Source organism: Trichosporon asahii (assembly GCF_000293215.1).
Source record: "Trichosporon asahii var. asahii CBS 2479 unplaced genomic scaffold scaffold00050, whole genome shotgun sequence".
Taxonomy (NCBI): Eukaryota; Fungi; Basidiomycota; class Tremellomycetes; order Trichosporonales; family Trichosporonaceae; genus Trichosporon; species Trichosporon asahii.
In genome coordinates, this window is record NW_014040874.1 from 2,310,920 (window position 1) to 2,334,567 (window position 23,648).

The 23,648-nt window shown below is 59.8% G+C and overlaps 10 protein-coding genes across 10 annotated transcripts; 6 read left to right on the forward strand and 4 right to left on the reverse strand.

Moving 5' to 3' along the window:
- Window positions 1-119: 119 nt before the first annotated feature.
- A1Q1_02112 (uncharacterized protein) lies at window positions 120-707 on the forward strand (the record flags this gene model as incomplete). The annotated part of the gene is made up of 5 exons (XM_014325057.1): window positions 120-253; window positions 339-365; window positions 424-439; window positions 496-531; window positions 585-707. The coding sequence occupies 5 exons, from the start codon at window positions 120-122 to the stop codon at window positions 705-707; spliced, it is 336 nt and encodes a 111-aa protein (XP_014180532.1).
- Window positions 708-2,860: 2,153 nt separating this feature from the next.
- Window positions 2,861-3,698, reverse strand: A1Q1_02113 (uncharacterized protein; the record flags this gene model as incomplete). The annotated part of the gene is made up of 2 exons (XM_014325058.1): window positions 2,861-3,340; window positions 3,609-3,698. 2 exons carry the CDS (start codon window positions 3,696-3,698, stop codon window positions 2,861-2,863), a joined length of 570 nt encoding a protein of 189 aa, XP_014180533.1.
- Window positions 3,699-5,594: 1,896 nt separating this feature from the next.
- Window positions 5,595-7,040, forward strand: A1Q1_02114 (uncharacterized protein; the record flags this gene model as incomplete). The annotated part of the gene is made up of 4 exons (XM_014325059.1): window positions 5,595-6,374; window positions 6,434-6,511; window positions 6,553-6,612; window positions 6,708-7,040. 4 exons carry the CDS (start codon window positions 5,595-5,597, stop codon window positions 7,038-7,040), a joined length of 1,251 nt encoding a protein of 416 aa, XP_014180534.1.
- Window positions 7,041-7,728: 688 nt separating this feature from the next.
- On the forward strand, window positions 7,729-8,920 carry A1Q1_02115 (alcohol dehydrogenase (NADP+); the record flags this gene model as incomplete). The annotated part of the gene is made up of 2 exons (XM_014325060.1): window positions 7,729-7,837; window positions 7,938-8,920. 2 exons carry the CDS (start codon window positions 7,729-7,731, stop codon window positions 8,918-8,920), a joined length of 1,092 nt encoding a protein of 363 aa, XP_014180535.1.
- A 155-nt stretch (window positions 8,921-9,075) lies between these two features.
- A1Q1_02116 (maleylacetate reductase, putative) lies at window positions 9,076-10,491 on the reverse strand (the record flags this gene model as incomplete). The annotated part of the gene is made up of 3 exons (XM_014325061.1): window positions 9,076-9,876; window positions 9,991-10,075; window positions 10,304-10,491. 3 exons carry the CDS (start codon window positions 10,489-10,491, stop codon window positions 9,076-9,078), a joined length of 1,074 nt encoding a protein of 357 aa, XP_014180536.1.
- Window positions 10,492-10,921: 430 nt separating this feature from the next.
- Window positions 10,922-12,043, forward strand: A1Q1_02117 (intradiol ring-cleavage dioxygenase; the record flags this gene model as incomplete). The annotated part of the gene is made up of 3 exons (XM_014325062.1): window positions 10,922-11,169; window positions 11,214-11,394; window positions 11,441-12,043. 3 exons carry the CDS (start codon window positions 10,922-10,924, stop codon window positions 12,041-12,043), a joined length of 1,032 nt encoding a protein of 343 aa, XP_014180537.1.
- A 1,060-nt stretch (window positions 12,044-13,103) lies between these two features.
- Window positions 13,104-13,430, forward strand: A1Q1_02118 (uncharacterized protein; the record flags this gene model as incomplete). The annotated part of the gene is made up of 1 exon (XM_014325063.1): window positions 13,104-13,430. The coding sequence occupies one exon, from the start codon at window positions 13,104-13,106 to the stop codon at window positions 13,428-13,430; it is 327 nt and encodes a 108-aa protein (XP_014180538.1).
- Window positions 13,431-14,613: 1,183 nt separating this feature from the next.
- On the reverse strand, window positions 14,614-15,738 carry A1Q1_02119 (formate dehydrogenase; the record flags this gene model as incomplete). The annotated part of the gene is made up of 2 exons (XM_014325064.1): window positions 14,614-15,574; window positions 15,644-15,738. 2 exons carry the CDS (start codon window positions 15,736-15,738, stop codon window positions 14,614-14,616), a joined length of 1,056 nt encoding a protein of 351 aa, XP_014180539.1.
- Window positions 15,739-18,619: 2,881 nt separating this feature from the next.
- On the forward strand, window positions 18,620-20,160 carry A1Q1_02120 (uncharacterized protein; the record flags this gene model as incomplete). The annotated part of the gene is made up of 4 exons (XM_014325065.1): window positions 18,620-18,939; window positions 18,997-19,311; window positions 19,351-19,497; window positions 19,575-20,160. The coding sequence occupies 4 exons, from the start codon at window positions 18,620-18,622 to the stop codon at window positions 20,158-20,160; spliced, it is 1,368 nt and encodes a 455-aa protein (XP_014180540.1).
- Window positions 20,161-20,382: 222 nt separating this feature from the next.
- A1Q1_02121 (golgi family to vacuole transport-related protein) lies at window positions 20,383-23,391 on the reverse strand (the record flags this gene model as incomplete). Its single annotated transcript, XM_014325066.1, has 5 exons — window positions 20,383-20,723; window positions 20,766-20,793; window positions 20,934-22,115; window positions 22,166-22,396; window positions 22,597-23,391. 5 exons carry the CDS (start codon window positions 23,389-23,391, stop codon window positions 20,383-20,385), a joined length of 2,577 nt encoding a protein of 858 aa, XP_014180541.1.
- Between the last annotated feature and the right edge of the window lie 257 nt (window positions 23,392-23,648).

The window sequence follows — 23,648 nt, forward strand, 5'->3', positions numbered from 1 at the left end:
TGGATGGCGAGCAGGAGCCCTCGAGCGAGCCGGTCGTGACTTGCGTAGTCACGGTTGTGCGCGTCGCAGTAGCCGTGATCGTGGACACCGAGGCGACTACGGCCGGGGCTGACGGCAAAATGTTGAGCGACGTCAGGATAGGCGTTGACGATACCCCTTCTGTCGTCGACCTGTGCTTGCTCGTGGCCGAGCTCACAACGCGGTACACCGTCGAGAACTTGCCCCTGCCGAGAACGCCTTCTGGTGCCTTGAGGTAGGTGTAGTCGCCGATCCCATGTGTGAGCAGCGAGTCTGGGGAGGCCGTGAGCCGGGGGTGGGTGCGAGGCTGGGTCTGTTAGCAAGGGTAACGTGCACGGTGGTGGTAGGTGCGACGAGTGACTCAGCGACGACTGCGCCGAGGCATAAACAACCCGAAATTTTCAGTCACAGCGTCAGAAACGTGAGTGCATACAGTCACGGCTGAGCTGTTCAAGCGTTATGGGTCGCACTCACCAGGCTGTCCCAGTCATCTTCGACGAGGTCCTCGAACCCGTACGTGTACAGCGTCCCCGCTCCAGGTGCTCCGATGTCGCTCAGCTGCATAGCATCTCCACTCACCGCAGGGTAGAGAGGAGAGTGTATGCGCCCGAGGTGGTCAACGTGTGAGCTCGCTCGTGCTGGTCCGACGTGTTAAGTTGAGCGGCAAGCTCCGAGTGGTCGGAAGATAAGCGACGAGGGAGCGATCGGGCGCGATTGGCGTTGGTCCAGTGACAGTGCGAGGCCGATCGAGCTAAGGTTCAAGTGGATACAGGAAAACGAGGTCGGCAGAGATGAAGAGTGAAGAGTGGGAGATGGGCAATAGGAAACGGGGCGTGACTGTGGTTTGGATGGATGGGCTTGGGCTGACTGGGAAAGGTGGGGTGCGGCGAGTTCGGAGTGACGGATCGAGCGGACTTGAGCCTGAGCAGCGATAGGCACGAGGGCAGCCCAGCAGGTGGCGTCGATTGTTGCTTTGAGGACACGGACCGCGCGGAGAGACAAAATTTGTTCAGCTGAGCCGGGGGGCGTTGTCTGTGCGATGGGGTGGGATGGTAATGGTCGACAAAGGACGGTTGGAGGGTGGTGAGGGATGGAGTGATGACGAGGAAGGACGATCGAATGCGGGGTGGATGTTGACAAGCGACAAAGAGGCGAGGTTAGCGCCGGCAGTGGACGCTGTGTGCGAGTGTCCACCTATTGGGATTGCGGGGCTGCGATGAGCGTCTTGGCAGTTAACCGGGCCTCACGTGGAGGTGCCGTCATTATCGCATTCAGAGCGAGGGCCGTCCCTGGCTTACCCCACGTACCCCACCTCCCTCTCCAGTCGGATGGTCGTCACGTTCTCTGCTCCTATAGGCTGACCATGTTCCCCTGGACCGGCACAGACAGCTGACCAACCCTCCTACGGCTAACTCTTCCCCTGCTGCAGCCGTACCCCGATAACACCCTGCAGCCTCCTCGCTTGCAGAGTCTTGATATCAACGACCTCTCGAGATAACCAGTTCCGTCTTGCATCTTTACATCATCCAATGGCCACCCTCACTCACGCTGTCCGTATCAACGTTATCCGGTCCGCCCGCAGCGAATCACCCTCGACGTCAGAGGCGCAAGGAACCCATCGCTCTTGCTTATCGCGGCCCACTGTGTTCCACAGATCCCATTATCTGGATCAGCGATCGGAACCGACGGTATCATCGCGGCATCACCTCGGTCACGGTCGCGTGCCCCCTCGTCTCCAAGGCCGTGTCTCGGCTGACTCACAATTAACTTTCGGAGGTGGTCCGCGAAGAATTCTTGTTCATCGCGGCCGAGGAGTTTCTCTGCCCTGATCCCAGTATTGGACTGATCGAGGCCTTCGTCTGAGGAAAACTCACCACATGGCCCAAGGAGAATAGGATCGGACTTCTAATCAGCCGACTTATTCGTCGACGACGCACGGGCGTGAAGGCCGTCGTCTTGAAGGCGCGCGTCTTCGGGTACGCGTCCACGCGCGCTTGCACCTTTGCGCCGACGTCGTACGCCTTGAAAGCTGCCATGCGGTGCGTTGCGCGGATGTTCACGAACGTGTGCATTGCGCGCCGGACACGCTTCCACTCGCTCGTTTCGTAGGCCTGCTCCGTGTCTGACAGCACTTGGCCCATGATCCGCCACGGCGCAGAGGGCGGGTACAGCGTGTCGAGCTCTGCGAGGACTTCGGACGCACGCTGCGCCATCACTGTGCGCGAGGTGTGATGCGGGCCGAGCGGGAAGCGCGTCTGCGTCAGCAGCGACAGCATCGTGAGTGCGATGCACCAGATGTCGAGCTCCGGTCTGGGGTCAGTTTACACAAGCCAGACAACTCACCCATAGTAGGTCACCTCCCCTGGGCGGTGATTCAGTGCGTTGACAATCTCAGGCGAGTGGAAGGCTGGCGAGCCACAGCATGTCGTGAGCTTGGGCTCGCTCGCGGAGAAGTGCGTCGCGAGGCCGAGGTCTGGCGTCAGCTGCGATAGTCTCGTACTGGAAGCTGCTTCCGACTCACCCAGAAGCAGAATGTCACCCGTGTCCGGGTTCACGAGGATATTCTCGCCCTTCAGGTCGCGATGGCACACCCGTCCGGCGTGCAGGTCATCACGGACCACCGAGACCAGCTGATCCAGGAGATACGCAGCACGTGAGGGAAGGAGCGGGTACGGGTGCTGGGGAAGCGGGACGTGCGATGACGCGCAGTCCTCTGGGCGTCAGCTGAGCACCACGACCTTTTAGCTACTCACCGACGAGGTAAAAGTGTCCTTCTGTGCGGACGAAACCGTCAACGCCGATCAGGCAGGGATGCGGTGCGAGCTGGGCTAACAACGTCGGCTCACGCAGGAGGCGTTGCGCGATTAACTGGTGGTGCGGATACAGGGGCGTGTGCTTGAGGGCGAAGAACTTTTGCTCCTTCGAGACATGATGCGGGTGCGGTTGTACAGGGGTCGTCGTGCCAGAGGCGAGCGGGGTCGTGTCGGGTGATGGGAAGCGTTTCGTGGGCGAGGGCGCCGTGGTCGTGGTCGTAGACGAGGATGTTGTGGGTATACTGGTGGAGGAGGGTGATGAGTCGGTAGAGGCCGGCTCTGAGCTGGATGGCGAGCAGGAGCCCTCGAGCGAGCCGGTCGTGACTTGCGTAGTCACGGTTGTGCGCGTCGCAGTAGCCGTGATCGTGGACACCGAGGCGACTACGGCCGGGGCTGACGGCAAAATGTTGAGCGACGTCAGGATAGGCGTTGACGATACCCCTTCTGTCGTCGACCTGTGCTTGCTCGTGGCCGAGCTCACAACGCGGTACACCGTCGAGAACTTGCCCCTGCCGAGAACGCCTTCTGGTGCCTTGAGGTAGGTGTAGTCGCCGATCCCATGTGTGAGCAGCGAGTCTGGGGAGGCCGTGAGCCGGGGGTGGGTGCGAGGCTGGGTCTGTTAGCAAGGGTAACGTGCACGGTGGTGGTAGGTGCGACGAGTGACTCAGCGACGACTGCGCCGAGGCATAAACAACCCGAAATTTTCAGTCACAGCGTCAGAAACGTGAGTGCATACAGTCACGGCTGAGCTGTTCAAGCGTTATGGGTCGCACTCACCAGGCTGTCCCAGTCATCTTCGACGAGGTCCTCGAACCCGTACGTGTACAGCGTCCCCGCTCCAGGTGCTCCGATGTCGCTCAGCTGCATAGCATCTCCACTCACCGCAGGGTAGAGAGGAGAGTGTATGCGCCCGAGGTGGTCAACGTGTGAGCTCGCTCGTGCTGGTCCGACGTGTTAAGTTGAGCGGCAAGCTCCGAGTGGTCGGAAGATAAGCGACGAGGGAGCGATCGGGCGCGATTGGCGTTGGTCCAGTGACAGTGCGAGGCCGATCGAGCTAAGGTTCAAGTGGATACAGGAAAACGAGGTCGGCAGAGATGAAGAGTGAAGAGTGGGAGATGGGCAATAGGAAACGGGGCGTGACTGTGGTTTGGATGGATGGGCTTGGGCTGACTGGGAAAGGTGGGGTGCGGCGAGTTCGGAGTGACGGATCGAGCGGACTTGAGCCTGAGCAGCGATAGGCACGAGGGCAGCCCAGCAGGTGGCGTCGATTGTTGCTTTGAGGACACGGACCGCGCGGAGAGACAAAATTTGTTCAGCTGAGCCGGGGGGCGTTGTCTGTGCGATGGGGTGGGATGGTAATGGTCGACAAAGGACGGTTGGAGGGTGGTGAGGGATGGAGTGATGACGAGGAAGGACGATCGAATGCGGGGTGGATGTTGACAAGCGACAAAGAGGCGAGGTTAGCGCCGGCAGTGGACGCTGTGTGCGAGTGTCCACCTATTGGGATTGCGGGGCTGCGATGAGCGTCTTGGCAGTTAACCGGGCCTCACGTGGAGGTGCCGTCATTATCGCATTCAGAGCGAGGGCCGTCCCTGGCTTACCCCACGTACCCCACCTCCCTCTCCAGTCGGATGGTCGTCACGTTCTCTGCTCCTATAGGCTGACCATGTTCCCCTGGACCGGCACAGACAGCTGACCAACCCTCCTACGGCTAACTCTTCCCCTGCTGCAGCCGTACCCCGATAACACCCTGCAGCCTCCTCGCTTGCAGAGTCTTGATATCAACGACCTCTCGAGATAACCAGTTCCGTCTTGCATCTTTACATCATCCAATGGCCACCCTCACTCACGCTGTCCGTATCAACGTTATCCGGTCCGCCCGCAGCGAATCACCCTCGACGTCAGAGGCGCAAGGAACCCATCGCTCTTGCTTATCGCGGCCCACTGTGTTCCACAGATCCCATTATCTGGATCAGCGATCGGAACCGACGGTATCATCGCGGCATCACCTCGGTCACGGTCGCGTGCCCCCTCGTCTCCAAGGCCGTGTCTCGGCTGACTCACAATTAACTTTCGGAGGTGGTCCGCGAAGAATTCTTGTTCATCGCGGCCGAGGAGTTTCTCTGCCCTGATCCCAGTATTGGACTGATCGAGGCCTTCGTCTGAGGAAAACTCACCACATGGCCCAAGGAGAATAGGATCGGACTTCTAATCAGCCGACTTATTCGTCGACGACGCAACAGCAGCCAGAAGGTGACCGAAGTGAGGTTGGAAACTGCACCGAAGCCTTCGCAGAATAGCGCAACTCACTTCCCGTCCTAGTCCTCAGACAACTCGCGATGACGCCAATACTGATTGTCTCATGCTTCACGTGAAGGGGCAGAGGGGCGCAGATCGATGAGGTCAACCTGTGTTCGAAGTGTTCTGGCCACGTCCAGGCTGCGGAACGCCTTGGCCGGTGGCCAACTTCGCCTTCCTCGTCTTCCTCGTCATCCTCGCTCAATCCAGGCGCTCTACGATGACACCACTTCTTGCAGAAAGAAATCCACGCAACTGACTTGACTCCTCACACTACCTCACTCGTCATCGAACTTCAACGCTTACCATCGGGAGTACGGTACCCGAAACACGCGCAGACAGCACGCACACGCACTTCGCCCCCTCGCATCGGGTGTCAATCAGCGCACGCACCGCCTAGGTCCACTCCGCATGAGTCACCACGCTTTCCTCAATCTCTTCTTTCGCTCTTCTCTATCCCTCATCATGGCGACCCTCGACGACATCTCGGGCAACGAGGAGGGCAAGCGCACCATCGAGCTCTCGGCGTCGGTCGCGTCCACCGGCTCGACACTGCGCTCCGCCTCGCCCGTGGATCCTATCAAGACCCCCAAGGTCCGTTTCGAGTCGCTCCCCTTGCCACCCAGCCAGGCCATGGCGACTCCGAAGAAAACTACCCTCGCGCAGATCTTCGACTTTGACACCGACGTCCCGCGCCAGCGTCACAGGTTTGGATTCAACTTTACCCCGCCGCCTCCCGAGAAAGCGATGTCGGAGGGATCGGGTGGCGACGACGATGTGCCGGAGCTGAAAGTGTTTACGGGTGACGAGAAGGTCGAGGAGGAAGTCCACATGCGTGACGAGGGCGAGGAGCACCGCGAGGGCGAGCAGAGCGACGAAGGGGACGAGTTGATGTCGAGCGCGGCGAGCGCTGATGGCTCCCCTGGCCCCAGCTCGCCGCCGAAAGACGCCTTCGTCACCAAGGCCGACACGCCCCCGCGCCTGTACGTCACTGTGCCCCTCCGCGGTGTCACGCCCACGATGGCGCCCCCTTCGAATCTAAAGCCGCCCCCTCTGCAGGGCAAGTCGCTCAAGATCGAGCATCACCTCGAGGTCCGCACGCCCAGCAAGGTCAAGTTCACGGTGCAGTCGCCCGAGGCCGACGAGCCTGCGTCCGTCGACCCGCCCTCATCGGACGTACACCAGCCGACCGCCAAGCTGGCCGCACTCCAGGCCGAGAGACTTACCATTGCACAGATCAAGAAGGTTAGCTGCTTCGAGTTGCAAAGTGCAGCTGACCTCAGAAATACCTCTCGTACGCGCAGCAGGTCAAGAATGAAAAGTCTAAGGCGAAGCTGCTGGCGATGCCCAGGCGTGTCTCGCCGGAGAAGAAGAGGGCTTGGGTGAGCTGGGCCTCAGAGCGTAGAGCTGACAAAACCAGGAGCTGAAGAAGACGAATGGAGACCGTGGCCGCGCGGCGACACTGAGCAAGCGTAGCGAGACTGTAAGTTACCTGTGGAATCTTCCCGAACTGACATGCAGAACTCAGACCCAATCATGGAGGCAAGTTGACGCCTCTTTTCGCACAACTGACCTCAGGAACCGCGCACCTCTGCCGCGCGCCACAGCTCCCCCGCCGCGAGCTCAGAACATGCAACGACGCTGTCCGACGTCGTGGCGTTCATGGAAGCGCATCCCGCCCTCGTCGCGCCCCCAATCACGCTCGACACGGACCTGAGCCTCGTCGCGCGCTTGACGCCGGTGCTCATCAACGAAGTGCGCGAGAAGATGGACACGCTCCGGCGCTACCTGCGCGAGGCCGAGGATGCGGGCGAAGATCTGGAGCCGTACATGGCACAGTGGAAGAGGTGGGTCGAGGAGCACAACGCGTTCGTGCTGCACGACAAGCTGCGTGGTCCGTCGGCTTTGTGAGTGAACTGTAACATCTGAAATTTATGCCGAATGTATCTATGATCTATCCGAGAACCCGGCGGAGCTCGGTGGTCTATAGTTCGGGAGATTCCGTCAGTCCGAAGAATTAGTCAGACGCATCTCTTGGCAAGATAGTCAGACAATGGATCGCGATCCAACTTCCCAAGCCGTGGACGTGCGCCACCAGATCCTCCACACCTCCCGGTCATCTGGCCTTCACCTTGTTCTAGTTCTGGAGAGTGGAGGGTGGAGGTGGAGGCCCGCCGGTCCCTGCCTTGATCGTGCCGGTGGAGGGCCGCAGGCTTGAAGGCCGAGGATTGGGGGTCGAATAGTCTCGTGCCTGGTCAATGTCTGTACGCCGAAGGTCTGACGTTCGGCGCACGGCATCAGCGTCAGACTTCGGCACAGGAAGCGCACGCTATGTACGGCAGAGAAGACTGCGGGCTAGCGTCATTCCGCTGCCGAAGGTCATGAGACTCGCTGAGACTGTATGACACATCTACAGCCACACAGCCAAGAGGGGCGCAAGAAGCAAGCTGCGGATCGCCCTGGAACCGACCTACACACCTCCACCGATCCCACCGATCCCAAGGTTGTTGCGGCATGCGACATCAGTCTGTGAGAACAGGCATATAAACAGCGCAACTGAGCTGTTGTGCTGCTCTATTCCTCACCCCAGAAAGCAACCATGGGCGAACCCTTCACTCAGATCGACGCTTGGTACTCGAACGACCCCCAGAAGCCGCTCCAGTTCGGCAAGCTGGACGCGAAGCCTATCGAAGACTACGACATTGATGGTGAGTCCGTCCTTCTCCCAGCCCATCCCTTGATAGCCTTCCACCCCTCTCTCGCCTCTGCTTACTAGATGTTCTGGTAAAGCACTCAGCTAACCTCCAGTCAAGGTCCTGTACTGCGGCCTCTGTTCGAGCGACGTCGGCGTGCTCTCCGGCGCCTACGGTCCCGTGCACGAGGAAGTGTGCGGGCACGAGATCATCGGCACGGTAACCCGCGTCGGTCCCGAGGTCAAGCACCTCCGCGTGAGCGACCACGTCGGTGTGGGCGGGCAATGCGATTGTTGCACGCACTGCCCCGCCTGTGAGCGGGGGGATGAGCACATGTGCCCCGGCCTCACCTTCACGATCGGCATGATCCAAGGCCCCTACAAGCGCGGCAAGGCCAAGGGCCGCCTGGGGCAAGGCGGGTTCGCAAAGCAGTGGCGCGGCAATGCGCGTTTCGCCTTCAAGATTCCCGACGGCGTCGAGTTGGCCAGTGCCGGACCGCTGTTTTGCGCCGGCACGACTGTCTTCACGCCCCTGCGCCGCTTTGGCGCCGGCAAAGAGCGCAATCGCGTTGGCGTCATTGGGCTCGGCGGCCTGGGCCACCTGGGCATCCAGCTCGCAGCCGCGCTCGGGGCGGACGTCACTGCCATCTCGCGCGGCAACTCGAAAGAAGAAGACGCACGCAAGCTCGGCGCAAAGCATTACATCGCCACCGGCTCGGACCTCAAGAAGGACTTTGAGAAGCACCAGGGTTCCCTCGATCTGATCATTTGCACGATCAACCCGCCCGACCTCGACGTCGATGCCTACTTCACGCTCCTCTCCGCCGGTGGCCTGTTTGTCCCCCTCGGCATCCCCCACAAGCCGCTCGTTATTGATCCGATCGGCCTGATTCTCGGCCAGAAGGGCGTCGTCGGCTCTGCCCTCGGTGCTCCCCAGGATATCAAGGCGCTCTTGGAGCTGTGCGCCAAGACAGGCGTCAAGCCTTGGGTTCAGCTGTGGGAGTTTAGCGACATCAACAAGGCCATCGAGGCGTTCAACAGGGGCGAGCCGCGCTATCGCTTCGTCCTCGTCAACACGGACAATGGCGGGGAGCTCTGAGGGAGTCCGCCAATTTACATAGTCCCAAGATCGGGTCATGCTCCGTGGGAGTGTAGCCTAGGCGAAACAATACATTGTGATGTACAGTCAGTTTTCTTCTATACTTTGCGGCCCCTCGCGGCTTCGCTGCTCGCAGTCTCTCACAGCTTTGCGAGTCAAGTAGACTGGGGCGGCTTGCCCTCCCATGCGTTCTCGAGCAGCTGGAGAAGCTTGCCCTTCTCCAGCGGCTCGGGGTTGGGGTACTGGGCCTTGCACGCGATCTCTGCCGCCTTCTCGAGATCCTCCTTCTTCATGCCGAGCTCCTTCAGGCTGGTGACTGTGCCGAGCTCCTTCTCGAGGTCGTAGACGCCAGTCGCGGCGTCCTTGTCCGTGCCGAGGGCGCGCTTGATCTTCTCCATGGCCTCGGGCGCGGCCTTGGCGTTGTAAGCAATAGCGTGGGGGAGGATGACGGTGTGCGTCTCCGAGTGCGGGAGCCCGAAGCTGCCGCCGAGCGTGTGGCAGAGCTTGTGGTGGATCGCCATGGGGACGTGGGCGAGGCACACACCGGCCACGAACGCGCCAGACGTCGCCTTGCCGCGCGCGTCCATGTCGTTCGGCGTGTCCTTCAGCTTCCGCAGGGCACTGGCCAGGTCCTGGATTCCACTGCAGGCAATGCCGTCAATGACGGGGTTGTTGCCAACCGACCACAGCGCCTCGACGCAGTGCGCCATCGCGTTGATGCCAGACGTGTACGTCAGCTGCTGCGGCAGCGAGAGCGTCAGGTCGACGTCGTACACGATCGTGTTGGGCAGTATCTTGGGATCCGAACGAGTCGTCTTGACCTTGTTCACGGTCTCGCCGAGGACCGGCGTGGCCTCCGAGCCGGCGTAGGTCGTCGGGACGGCGAGGTGCTTGCCGCCAGTCCGGATCGTGAGCGCCTTGCCGAGACCGATGGTGGAGCCACCACCGAGAGAGACCTGGGGTTAGTCATGGGTTGCAAGCGAGAGTTATCTCGGGATGGCGGCGTTCACGCCTGATTGCGGTACCTTCCCATGCCTCCTGGAGAGTGATGACGGGGAAGGTAGACTCACGTAGCAGTCAGCGTTGACCGACTTGGCCTGCTCGAGCGCCTTGAGCGTGACCTCCTCGGGGGTGTGCATGACCGCGTCGGTGCAGCTAGTTTGTCAGCGATTGGCCCCCCCATCGGTCCGTATAGACGACGCCTCCATCCGTCATCCCACCTTCCCCCGTGCAGCTGCAGTCCGATCGCGGCAAGCGCAATCGTCCAGCTACAGCCCGATCCAGATCCCAGCTTAGATCATCAAGCATAGATCTGCGGCGAATAACTCTGCCTGTCGCGGAAAAGTCCCCGCCCACCGATCCGACATCACTCGGTCAACTCACATGCCGACGACCTTGTCACCAAGCAGGCCCTTGACCTTGTCCGCGAGCGCGCGCTGGCGGTCCGTGTTCTCCGTGACGAGCAGAACGCGCTGGGCACCGAGACGCTCGATCTCCTCGGGGATCTTGTCCAGCGTGCCCGAGCCGAAAACGGTGCGGGGGATGTGAGCTTCGAACGTGAACGGCTTCATGACGATTCGAGCAGTGTTGGAGAGGCGGCGGAGTGTCTGGAACAGCTTGACGGGGCGCTTGTCTTAAGCGTTATTTCTGGCGTTTTAGAGGTCAGTTGATGGGGATGTGGGGGGGAGCGATTGCACAGGTAGTGTGATAAAGTACGAAAGCCGAGCGCTGACAAAGATATCTCATCGTGAGCGGATGGTTAGTCGTCGTTGGTGGTCGGAGGGGCCGATCGGGACCCGGCGGTGTGAATTCCGCCCACCCCGCAGTCATCAGAATACCGCAGAACAGTGGCGTCGTTGACCGCCGCATATCTCGGCCCCGGGTCAGCCGGAAAGGGAAGACGCCGCAAAGTCCCCGCTCGCAATCAGTCCACTCGACCTCTTATAGCCATCCGATTCCATGACAACCTCGCGCCAACACATTTCCAGCACACGAACAATCATGCCCAAGGTCTCTGACTACCCTCACGTCGGCAAGGCGATCGTCGACGCCATCCAGCGCGGCGCCCCCGATGTCGACCTCAACGAGCTCCCCAACCTCCAGGACATGAGCCCCGACAAGCTCACCGAGAACGTTGTCGCGATCAACTCGCTCGATAAGAACGAGCGCCGCAAGTACCTCCTCGAGCGTCTCGTGCAGTACATGCACACCTACGTCAAGGAGACAAACCTCACGACGGAGGAGTGGATGTGAGTGCGCTCAGCTGAAAGTTGGTTCCCAAGCTGACAGGCAGGAACGCGATCCAGTTCCTCACCAAGACGGGACAGACCTGCACCGACCTTCGTCAGGAGTTCATCCTGCTGTCTGACGCTTTCGGTGTTTCGGCGCTCGTTGACACGATCAACCACCCCAAGCCCAAGGGTGCTACCGAGTCGACCGTGCTCGGCCCGTTTTTCGTTGAGGATGCCCGTACCGTACGTTTCGCAGCTAAACAGATTTGTGTTCAAAGCTGACATACAGGTTGAGAACGGCGACGCCATTGCGTCCGAGGACAAGGGCGAGCCGATGCTCGTCAAGGGCCGCATCACGGACACTTCTGGCAAGGGCATCGCGCACTGCCTGATCGAGACGTGGGAGACGGACGAGGACGGCTTCTACGACACGCAGTACGCCGAGTACGAGCAGGACTGCCGCGGCCGCCTGTACACAGACGACGACGGCTACTACGCCTTCCGCTGCGTCAAGCCCGTGGCGTACCCGATCCCGAATGACGGACCTGTCGGTCAGCTCCTCCGCTCGATGGGACGACACGTCTTCCGTCCCTCGCACCTGCACATGATGTTCCAGGCCAAGGGCTTTGTCGAGCTCATCACCTCGCTCTACTTCAAGGGCGACATCTTTATCACGTCCGACGCCGTGTTTGGCGTCAAGTCGTCGCTGATCACCGACCCGCAGCAGGTCAAGGACAAGGCGCAGGCGCAAAAGTACGGCTTCAAGAGCGACGAGTTCTGGCTCCTCGAGCGCGACTTTGTCCTCGTCACGCCTGAGGAGAACAAGAAGCAGAAGCAGATCAACGACGACGAGCTCAAGAAGAACCTCGAGAAGAACCACATCAAGATCTGAAGTCAGGACGGCGACGCGCACCCCGCCGAGCCGCCCAAAAGTCGTATGTAGAGTGTAGTTTGTCGGATTCATGTACAAGTAATTCAGGAGTTGGCTGCAAAGAGCAAAGATGTTGGGCGGCAACAGCTCCACCGGAAAGCATTTCCGCGTTCTCGCACGGAAGCGGAAGTCACGACATGCTGCATGGCTGACGGAGTGGGCGGCATTCCGATCACTTTCGTCGGCTGCCATTTGGAAGGAAGTGCTCAGGGGCGAGGATGGGGCGAGGATGGCGACGACGCGTGGGTAACCCTGGGGCTCTATTGGAACCGGGGGCGGGGTAAGAAGGCTGGCCGCCTCTTGCATTCAACAATCGGTGGAGGTGAGACTGGGAATCGGGGGAGGGGGGGGCGAGAAGCCAAGCTGTGGGTGAGACTGGGAAGATCGAGGGGAGCGACCGAGGCCGAATGGCGCAGTCCCTGGCGAGCGAGAAGGCCGGTTCGCAGCACATGACGAGCAAGACCGGATATGGGTGTCGGCTGCCAGAAGCTGGCGGTTGCCGTCGCTAGAGGGTGTGTGTCTTTCCTTCTACAGTGTTCAGAAATGTGTCGCGAGACTGCATATGCACACAATCATGACAGCATGAACATGCACGGAATGCATGCATGTGTCTTTAGAAGCAGAGGAAGGGCGTTCTCGGCATGTCGATAGGAATGATCGAGCCACTGACGTTGGGTGAGCCTCGTTACAGTTGCGCGGCATGACGTAGGTCTCACATTCACACTCACATGACGGCTGACGGCGGTCGAGAACCCCGTCGCACGATCGACTGACCCTTCACTTGCAGCACTCCACTCATCTCCATGCTGCCAATCGGATATCCATGCCCGGTTCGCTACGACGTCGCTATATATACCCTCCATTGTGATGTGATGCTACGTCTCCCCCGGGCCTTTCTCTTTCTTCTTTCTTCAGTACCCAGCACTCGGTCTACCCAGCACTCGATCTACCCAGCACCTCCATCACCAGCACTGCTATTACCCTTCGCATCGCCGCTACGAACTCCTGCGCAGTCCCCACAATGATGCTCCGCACCCCTCTCCTCCTCGCCGCACTCGCCCTCACGACGGCATTGCCGATACCCCACCGCGACGCCCGCGACCACGCGCACCACAAGCGCGAGCTCCCCACCCCCGGCGCGGCGGCTCCAAACCTGGCCAAACGTCACGTCGAGGTACCCGTTCCGCAAGGCGGCAGCTTCCATAACGAGACCCACTGGTGGGTGCCCGATACGGTGCATCACGGTCTCGTCGAGCCGGACAGGCAGGCGGGCGACAACACGGACATTGGGGGCCGGCGGGTGCAGATGCACATTGTGCAGGGGAGGGCGAAGACGAGCTGGGCTTAAGCTAGGCTCGGGCGTGAGCGTGAGCGCGAGAGCGCGGAAGGGCGAGGATGCGAGATCCCGAGAGCGACCCGTTCCGTTCCAACACGCAGCGAGGAGACGCGCAGACGCCCTCGTTACGTCTTTTCACCCCCCCTCATCAGCAAACGTCACTACCTCCACCCACGACGCAGCGCGCAGCATCATCAGGCTCAGCACGGCGCCCTGGGAACAGGGCATGGAGCCACTTGGCTCCACCCCACCATCACCCTCCACATCATAACGAACATTCAAGACATATCATGCCCGTCGCGCCCGTTGCGAGGACCCCAGAATTCCGACGCAGTTCACATCATCACTTCCGAGTTCACGCCGAGACCGAGCCAAGCTTCGGACGAGATTCGGACAAGCTTCGACCGCCACGCGAGAGGCGTGAGAGGCACGGCGGGTCCTCACGACGGCACGTAGAACGTAGCACGGTTCAATTCACAAGAAACGAAGAAAGGGCAAAGAAGGGGATCAAAGTTTTATCACAAAATTGTTGTCGATTTATACACATGTAACAATGTACTCTGAATCAGGTCTGAATCAATGTCTGAAGAGGAAGCGATGGAGACGGCATGCGACGATAAGGTACAAGGGTGGATCGGTGGGGCAAGTTGCCGACCCTTTGCGCCTCTGCACTGCCTGGCCCGGATTAGAACACCGGGCTATGCTGGGACTCAATGGCTGCGTGGACATTTCTGTGGCGGGGAAAGCGAGCTGCTTCTGTTCGCTTCTGTACAGGTCTAATATTAGCTGCCACTGAGCTGGATGGACTGCTCGACCCGTGATTCCGGCGGAGGTGAGGGACGGCTGACAATCTACCGTCGGCTATGCCCGAACAGACACCGACCAGACACTGGCTCTGGACCGACTGGCGATGGTGCCTTGCACGAAGCTCTCACAGCTACACGTCATGTTGGTACACCTGAGAACGTCTTCGGTTCATCGCTGAGGTGCTTCGTCTGGGAGCTCCGACTCGAAGATCCAGTGTTGGTTTGAGCAAAGAGCCAGCTCAATCACTGCTGCGTCAGTTGCGGGAGCTGTCAGTACCACTGCAGCCAGGTTGTATGAGATGCGAGATACTTCATGCGATACACTTGACACTACTGAAATAGTTTTGCGGCGAGGAAGCAGGAAGCCTTCGCGCCTTCGGCGCTCAGGTCTACTTGCGCTGTCCGTAAGCCTTGGAGGCGTACTGGCCGTTCTCGACAATGACGTTGGCGGGGTTCTGGGGCTTGCCCTGGAGGTACCTGTCGACGATGTCCTTGGTGCCCTCGGCGTAGCGCTTCTGGGCATCGAGGGTGGTGCCGGAGTAGTGGGCGGTCATGGCGTTTCCGCATCCGAGGGGGTTGCGCATGGTGCGCCAGGGGTGGTCGGGGGGCGCGGGCTGGACGTCCCAGACGTCGCCTCCGTAGCCGTTCAGGTGGCCGGACTCGAGGGCCTTGACGACGGCCATGCGGTCGCAGATGGCGCCGCGGGCCGTGTTGACGAGCCACGCGCCCTTCTTCATCATGGCGAGCTTGTCGGCGTTGATGAGGCCGCGCGTCTGCTCGTGCAGCGGGCAGTTGACCGTGATGACGTCGCAGGTCTTGAGCAGCTCGTCGAGCGTGTCGACGCGGCGCGCGTTGATCGCCTTGGCCGCGTCGGCGGGCAGGTCCGTGTAGTCGAACCAAAGGAGCTCCTTCGGGTTGAACGCCTCGAGACGCTGCAGCACACGGTAGCCGATGCGGCCGCAACCAATGGTGCCGATCACCTTGCCCTCGAGGTCGTACGCGTCCTGCGCGATCTCGGCGACGTTCCAGCCGCCAGAGATGATCTGCTCGTGCGCGGGCACAAAGTTGCGCACCAGGTTCAGCATCGTCATGACGACCTGCTCGGCGACGGAGACGACGTTCGAACCAGAGACCTCGGCGACGGTAATCTTGCGCTCGTTGGCGGCAGCGAGGTCGATGTGGTCAGAGCCGACACCGGCAGTGACGCAGAGCTTGAGGTTCTTGGCAGTGTCCATGATCTCCTTCGAGAGGTAGCCCGGGTGGAAGGGGGTAGTGATCAGGATCTCGGTGTCGACAATCTCCTTGCGGAAGACAGAGTTGGGACCCTCCTTGTCCGAGGTCACGACGACGCTGGGATGGTCAGTTCACGATGAGGAGTGGGTAACTCACGTGCAGCCCTGCTGGACGAGCCAGTCGTACATGCCAAGGCGGTTCTCAGTGGTACCGAGGAGCTTGGGCTGGTTGCGGGCAGCCTCGCCGCCGTCGTAGAGGATGATGAGGACCTTGGGAGCCATGGTGCTGTTGTTGTGGTGTTGTTGTTGTTGTGAGAGGAGGAGAAGTCGTGGGAGGATGGAGTCTGTCTCGGACCACAAGAGACTGTCTTATATAGCCTGGGAACGGCCGATGTCCCGTCTGGGCATCTCGTAGCATGTGCTGCAGCATCGTTGATGCCAGAGGTGGGAACTGCGATGCGGCTGCATGCGGCTTGTGGACCTGAGAACATCCATCTAGCCCACGGGGACTCGGCCTGGCCGCCGGCAGTCGACTGTGGTCAGATGATCACGGACATTCCGAGTCGGATCTCATCCTCACTATCAAACCACCAGGCACGCCGCATACTCCGCGGGCGTCATCTGATCCAGCCGAAGCTGGGCGAAACTGGGCGACGCGGCGCTGAGAGCATGTGCATACTTTGCCCCTGTGGTTCACGGGGCTCACGGGGCCAGCCAGCCCACCTGCCACCTGGAACGAAGCGGGTGCCCACCCTCGTTACGAGCCAAGATTACCCAGCAACTTCTGACACGGCGTGCATGTGCGTTGCCGCAGGCACGCACTAGCATACAGTGTGTATCCGGAAACGCCGAGGTTTGCCAGACTTCCCCATCACTTGCTGCCCAGCGTCGCCGTGCATAACAATGGGCGTCAGCGGCCTCTGCAATAGCGCTGTTTTCACGTACACCATCCTGCTTCACTGCCACTGTTCGGACCGAGGCTCCGGCCCAGTCACCGCAACATCCAGCATGGTCTCCGACACTCTCTAGCACCGTCGCCGTGGACGACAGCGCGGCATGCACTCTCCGACACCGAGCTGAACACTCCGATGCACTTTCCGCTGCCGGATGCGCCAACGTGTTCTAATAACGTCAAGGATGTAGGACCCAGTTTCGCCGTTTGAGAAGTCGTTCTCGCGAGTTTGAGAGAAGTGCTCGCGATCTCAAAGACCCCAGCCACTATCTCAAAGACCTGGTGCCGATCTCAAATGGCTGCCCAGGGAATTCGCCGAAATCTCAAATCAAAACCTCGGCCTGGGTCGGCTTCTTCTCGGCACACCCCCATCTCTCCCTTGGGAGTTGTGCCTGCAGTGCGGGTCCCCCGCTCGGTGACGTACCCTGCTACCCTTCTTTCCCCGGCAGACCGGGCTTTAGATTCCGTTCGGATTTCACCGTGCTTGGCCCTCGATCACTCGTGTCGCTGAGCCTCGACGCGTCCATGAACGTCCACACGGTCCGAGCGCTCACTTTCTCGTCGATCGCGCAATCTCGCCTTGGCCATTGTTGGGCTTCCAGATTCTGAGACTCTCCGGTCACAGCATTGGGACGCACAGACGAGGTATGGGGATGCCGATGCGGAGGTGCACCCTCCCGATCTTGGACCGCCGGCTCGGTAGAAACGTGATACTACCCGAGAGAGGGGTATCTGATACCGCGCCAGCCTCGTTGGCAGTCTACTTTGCGTTGAGAGCTAGACTGGTCACGTCTGCCTCTCACTCCCAACTTGCTCCTCTTCCTTGTCACTCTCCAATGTTCTTTCCAGTCTCGAAAGCTCAAATCTTGATACTCCTCCTGGTCTGACGGCACAGCCAGTTGGTGTAAAGGGCGCCGCTACCAACTTCCCTCACGCTTGACACTCGATCGCGGCGCCCCTTCACTCACTCGTCGCACTCCCGCATGGTCACGAGATGCACTCACCACTTACCTCGAGTTGACTGGACCGTCGTCCTCCGCCCCGTTCCAGAGGACCGCTAGTGAGACCATTCTTCTCATGAGAGGCTTGCCCCGCATGAACACACCTCTCTTTCTCGCCATCTCTGTCGAGCAGTAACTGAGGGTCGACATGCCGCTTCTTACCCCGTTGCCATCGCCTCGGAACTCCATCAGCATGGCCAGCGGCCTCGGCGCCTTGGCAGCACGCGTTGAGAGCGAGGTCGAGTGCGCCTTTCATGTTCAGGATCAGCTCGTCGCCCTGCATCAGTAAGTGAATCCGAGCGTTAGTACTGATCTACAGTGAGGGCTTGCCTCATCCCCTGGTGGCCGTTGCGGGTGGACAGTCGGGGGGGAAGAGCAGCTTGTGAGCTAAAATCGCTGCTTCGTGAGCTTACACCAGTCTCTCAGCTCTCGTGGGGGTGAGCTTGATTAGTCCGTCAGCTTCTGACCGCAGGTACCTTTGCACTGCGGCCGTGGACTGGCTACCCAGTGAGCAGTCACCTCGCCAGTTTGCTGATGAAACAGTGGACCAACCTCGATCTACTGCCGCAGAGGCGGAGATCGCTTCGAAGCCGTCGCCAGGATCGTTCACTCTAGCAGTCTTGACGGGCATCAGATCGTCAGCCTGTTCACCGAGAACCCAGTTACCGATCCGAGAGACCTGCAGTTAGTCGCCCGACTCGCTGGAGAAGAAGCTCGTCGTCTCGAGGCCAACGTGGGCAGTCCCATTCGGACGTGGGAAGAGTGGAAAGGAATGTCAGAGGAGGAAAGAATGGCAGGGTCGGTAAGCCGGCCGAAACTTACCGAGAACAAGGTCGCCCTGCGTGTGAGTGAGGCGTGATGTGTGTAAGCAAAGGCAAGGACTGACTCCAGGTCACTGGCCCCGATCAGAGGAACATCAGCGCCATCGACCTTCCCGGTAGGCCCCTCCCTCCTAGACATGTCTAACTGGCAGGACTCGGTCATGCTGAGGAGGACAAGCTGAGGCGTGTGTATCGCTGTCGGACGGCGCGTGGCTGACATCAGGAATGTACTCAAAGTATCTGAGCCGACCTGAGTGTCTCGTCGTCTTGATCCATGCGATCGGCGGAGGTGAGTTGATGGGCCTGTTGTCGCAACTGACGCCCAGAGGACCCATCGGATCATCAGCCCATTTTCAAGCTGGTTGGGAGCTGCAAGCCTGGCTTCAAGAATGTCATCGGTGAGAAACCTCATGCTGCTGGTTCTCATGTCAGGCATTCTCAACAAGATCGACCACGAGGACGCACCTCATGAGCCGCCTACCTCGGATCTTGTATGCGGAATGGAGAACGTTGAGTCTGTCAATGTGACAATCCCGGAGCACGGGTGGCACCCGCTCCGGATGAAGAACTCGGCCGAGGCGGATCAACCTACCGCAACGTGGCTGGAGAACCAGAGGCGCGAATTCGCGACTGGAAACTTGAAGCGCTTGTCGGAGATGTGCGGGCGGCCGCTGGGTTGGGAGCCGACCAGCGAGTTCATCTACGAGCTGTACGAGGATGTCGTCGTTGCAAAGTGAGTCGACACCTCGAGCAAAGCTGATGGCAGCGTCCCGCAACTGCGCCAGCATGTGCACGAGCACCTCCAACGGACGAAAGACTCTCTGCACAAGTTGCCTTCCGAAATCACTGATGGAGTGCCCATCCTCCTCCAGAACCTCGTCGGTCCCATCTCGCGCGCCCTGGAGCAAGCCTTCCAGACGGACGCCAAGTTCATTGACGCCCTCATGCAGGTGCGGAATAGCCTGCAGCAGGACTTGGAAGCCACTATTCCCGTCTCTGCAGTGGCAGGTGGGGAGGATTCAAACACGGGGGAGTCCATCAAACGGCTAACGGCCAAGGACGTCGATGAGGCGCTTCGCAAGTGAGTGTCTTTAGCCTGGAGGGCCCTGACCTTCCACAGAAATGCCAATCCCCGCGAGCGCCACCTCCCCTCAGTCTCTCTGGCTGTGCATGAGCTCAGCGACCGCTCGGACTGGGAGGGCCTGGCCAAGCATGCAAACCACAAGTTCTGGGACGGAGTATCAAGCCTTCGTGAGAGGCATCGTAGGTGAGATCTGCGGCACCAAAACGGGAGCCAAGGGTCGTCTTCTGTAAGTAGCCAGAACTGCGGTGAGCTGATGGTAGACTGGCGATGGATAGGCAGCGCCAGCTCTTCAGGAGTGCCGTCGACGCCCAGATCTCCGCATACACGGAGTTGGTGATGTCGCGACAGGATCTCTCGCTTGGTCTGTCGGGCTCAGCCTTCGTAAAGGCTGTCGCTGCCATGGCCGAGACCATTGAGAAGGAGTGGCCGAGAGAAGCGACGAGCGAGAAAGATGGCAGTGAAACCCCGGACCACCTAATCTTCCCCACCGACGCTTCACCGGCCAAGTGGCCACCTCGATACCGCCGCCTCTGCTGCGAGACCGCTGCAATGACGATCATCCGCATGAAGCACGGCAGCAACAGCTTACTGGAATACGTCGCGAACACAGTGAGCGTCGAGATGCTCCGCTGCATCCGGGAGACGCAGTCTGTCCTCCGCGCCGCGTTCGGTATGGACCGAGTGGACGAAGAGCACAAGCGCCGTATTGCCACTGTGCTCGATGCCGATCACGACACCATCGCAAAGCGTAGCCGACTCACCAGCGAGAAGAGGGGCTTGGAGAATATCAAGGCGACCATCGAAGCAAAGTTTGGGCGTGCGGGAGATGAGTGGAGCGCGTTCTGAGTGTCGTAAAATCAGGATGGGTAAGATCAAGACATCAAAAGTGAATAAGCGAAAGTTCGTATGTGAGACATGTGAGACAAGATCGCCCTCTTTCAGTGTGTCAGAGGTACATGGCGGCGGCGAGGAAGGCGCACCTCTCGATCGATCGGCCGCCATTCTTCCCCCCTTTGATCCTTCGGCTATACGCCGTAAAAATGCAATGCAAATGTGTGAATATGTACCCTACACGACCTCGACCTTCTTCTTCTTCTTGACGCCGTCCTTCTTCTTCTTCCGGACCTTGGTGACCTTGACAGCCTGGGTCTCCTCAGCCGGGACGTCAGCCGGGGTCGCTGGCGTTGCGGGTGTGCCTGGTCCCTCGTCATCGAACGTATACTCCTCGTATCGCGACACAGGCGTGTGCGAGCCCGAAGCAACGTCGGACAGATCGACGGCCGCCAGACCCGTGCGCACCTTCTCCACGTCGGGGAGCGGGGCGGCGCCCTCGGGCATCTCGCCGCCGCGATCGAAGACTGGCGGCGCGGCTGCCTTTTTCTTCTTCTTCTTCGGCTTTTCTTGCGGCACTGGGGAAGCTGAAGGTTAGCAAGACCAGAGTCACAACCTACCGGAAGCCTCGAGATCCTCGTCGTCCAGCTTGACAATTGGGATGTCGTCGACGTCGTCATCGTCGCCGGCCTTGTCGTCGTAGAGATAGTATGGATCGTTCTTGTGCTTCTCCCGCCGGGCAGCTTTGCGCTGCGAGTCAGTTAATCAACGTCGCGACCGCAACTTACTCTAAGACGCTCCGCGCGCTCCTCCTGAGTCTCATCCTCCTTCTTGCCCTTCTTCTTGCCCTTCCGACTGCGATCTTGCTCGCGGAGAACTCTTCGGAGCTCGTCCATGCCGGCGCCGCCACCGTGACCGAGATCGATCGCCTCTTCCGGCTCGGAATCAGTGTCGAGTTCATCCTCCTTCTCGTCAGAGAAACCAGAGTTGGGCACGATGGTGAGGTCGAGATTCAGGCCGTCGGGTATTCTAACCGCTTCCTGTGCACGGTAGCCGACCGAGTTCAGCTCATGTGCCGAGAACAGCGGTTCCAGCAAGTACAGCGACTTCGGGTATGACGGGTCGGCGCCTGACTTGGCTTCCGCCTCGAAGCCTCCCTCCATCCCTGGAATCGACTCGACGACATGCTTTGGCGGCACATGGCTTTGGAGGTCCGCGTTGACGAAGCCCAGAAGCTGCGTGATCTCCACGGCGCGCTCTTGGACCTCGATGTGCGGCGAGGTAACGAACGGCTCAAGTCCAGCCGTGATACTGGCGACCAAGTTCTTGAGCTCCTGGTGAGCCTCAGCGTTCCACGAGTTTGACACGTGGGCAGCGTAGTGACCGAATACCTTGGCAGCGGCGTGGATGGACAAGGCGATGAGCTGAGGTGAAGAGTGGACGAGGGAAGGAGGCAAGAGGTTGTGAATCGTGCTGAGCGGAGAAGTGAGGTTGCTGGAGTACTCTCCACAAATCCAAACAGCTGCCTCCAGTAGTCCATCCTCTCCAGTATTCTCCTGGGCTCGTTCCCGGAAGTCGTCATCAGCGACGACCTTCTCAAGAACAGAGACAGCGTAAGCGCGGACGCTCTTCACTCGGCCCACAACATCCAGGAGTGTTTCTCGAATGCGCTCTCCAACGTTGACGTGGCTGACATACGCAACGTCGACCAGCACGGAGACGACCCACTCAAAGTCGGTCACGTTGCTGTAGACGTCGTGCGAGATGATGTCAAGTAACCGCTGTGTCAGGAGTAGGCGATAAGCGGGCGACAGCGAGACGTCCTTGGCAGTCGCAGCGGCATCTGTTGATCGACCAGCAATGGCCGCGAGCTGAGCTGCGGCGGACGGAAGAGGCGAGCTGGCCGACTCCTCCGGAGCCAAGTGAGCCAGCAGTTGATCGGCGATGTGTTGGAGATTATCGCGGTCCACCTGATCAGAGTTAGCATAGAGGTATCCAGACAACTCACCATTGCCGTAACCAGCTCAAGCGCTCGCATCCTGATAGACAGGTCGGCGTCATCCAGGCTCTCTAGAATCTCATCCTGATACTCGGCGACCATGTGAGGATGTGTCGGGGTGATCTTCACCATGGCCAAGAGCGCAATGTATCGCACTGAGGTTAGCTTCTCCCCATCACTTCCGAAGCTCACGGTTCTGGTCACCTCCTTCGTCGCGGAGATAGCTGCCGAGCTTGTCCACGCATACCCGGGCTAGAGCGTCACCCTCTGGTCTATCGGGATCCAGCATGCCGCCAACGATACATGTTCGGACGCATTCGTAAAGGAGAGAGATGGCCGATGTTGACGAAATCAGCGACGTCAACGGAGGAAGAAGCTTGCGGACCAATCGAGGCTCAAGCGGGGTGAGAATGGCGAACTGATGTCAGCTTGCTCACCGTTACCTAGCTCACCAGCTTGACGACCTTGATTAGCATCCAGTTGTTGCTGCTGTTTGTCAAGATTGAGAACAGCTCAGGTGCAAGAGGAAGGTAGTTCTTGCCGCCCTGCTTTCGCGCGAGTTCCATCACGACACCGACCGTCGCGCCGATAACGCTCTGGTCCTCGTCGAGTAGTCGTTCTCGTAGCCGAGGGAAGCCCTCGCGTAAGCCTTCCGGGTACGACTCCCAGCACGGGAGCAGACAGAGCACCGCGCGCTTCCTGATTCTCGGTGACGAGTGCGTCAGAAGGATCAGCAGCTCGGGCTGCAGAGTCTGCGCCAGTGACGGAGACAGCGAAAGCATGTGCGGAAGAGCGGACAGCGGGAGTGGTGGGATGGCGAGGTGAGGTGAGAGCAGGTCCTTCTTGATACTGTTGATAGTCAGGACGACTTCCTCACTATCACCAGTGAAGGCCATGGGTGCGGCAGTGTACCCCAGCTCTGTCTCGTCAGCTTGCATCTTCGGTAGCCACCTACGCTTCAAGTGGTATCGCGGCGAGCTCATGGTTTCGACAACGTGGAACGCAAAGCCAGTGGGCGGAGCAATCGGGTACAGCATCATAAGCTGAATGTCAGCTTCCGAATCCCCCCTCCAGCTTACATAGCACATCTTGAGAATAGCCTCTGCCTTCAGAGCCATGTCCTTGCCCTTGAGCTCTTCCCGGATTTCACCCATGGCCTCGTTGAGAAATGCCTCTTCCTGAGCGCGCGAGCTTGCCTTGTGGGCACGCAAGCCTCTAATGAGGTCCTGCAGGGTGCGCTCGAACATTTCTGGTGTCGGCTCAGTCTGGGTGTCGTCGGTGGGATATGTTGTGATGCAGCGCCGATGACATGAACGCGTTCCGCTCAGTCCGGTCAGAGATCAGTGACGTCTCGTGGCCCGTATCACACCGCCTATCGCTGTGGCGTGCGTGGCTAGGGATCTGGGTCGCCTGGGTGGCACGCAACCGGACCCGTAAAGCCACGTCAGAAAATGTTGATCGGCGCAGCCGGTGGAGGCCGGCTTCATTCTACCGAAGTTGAGGA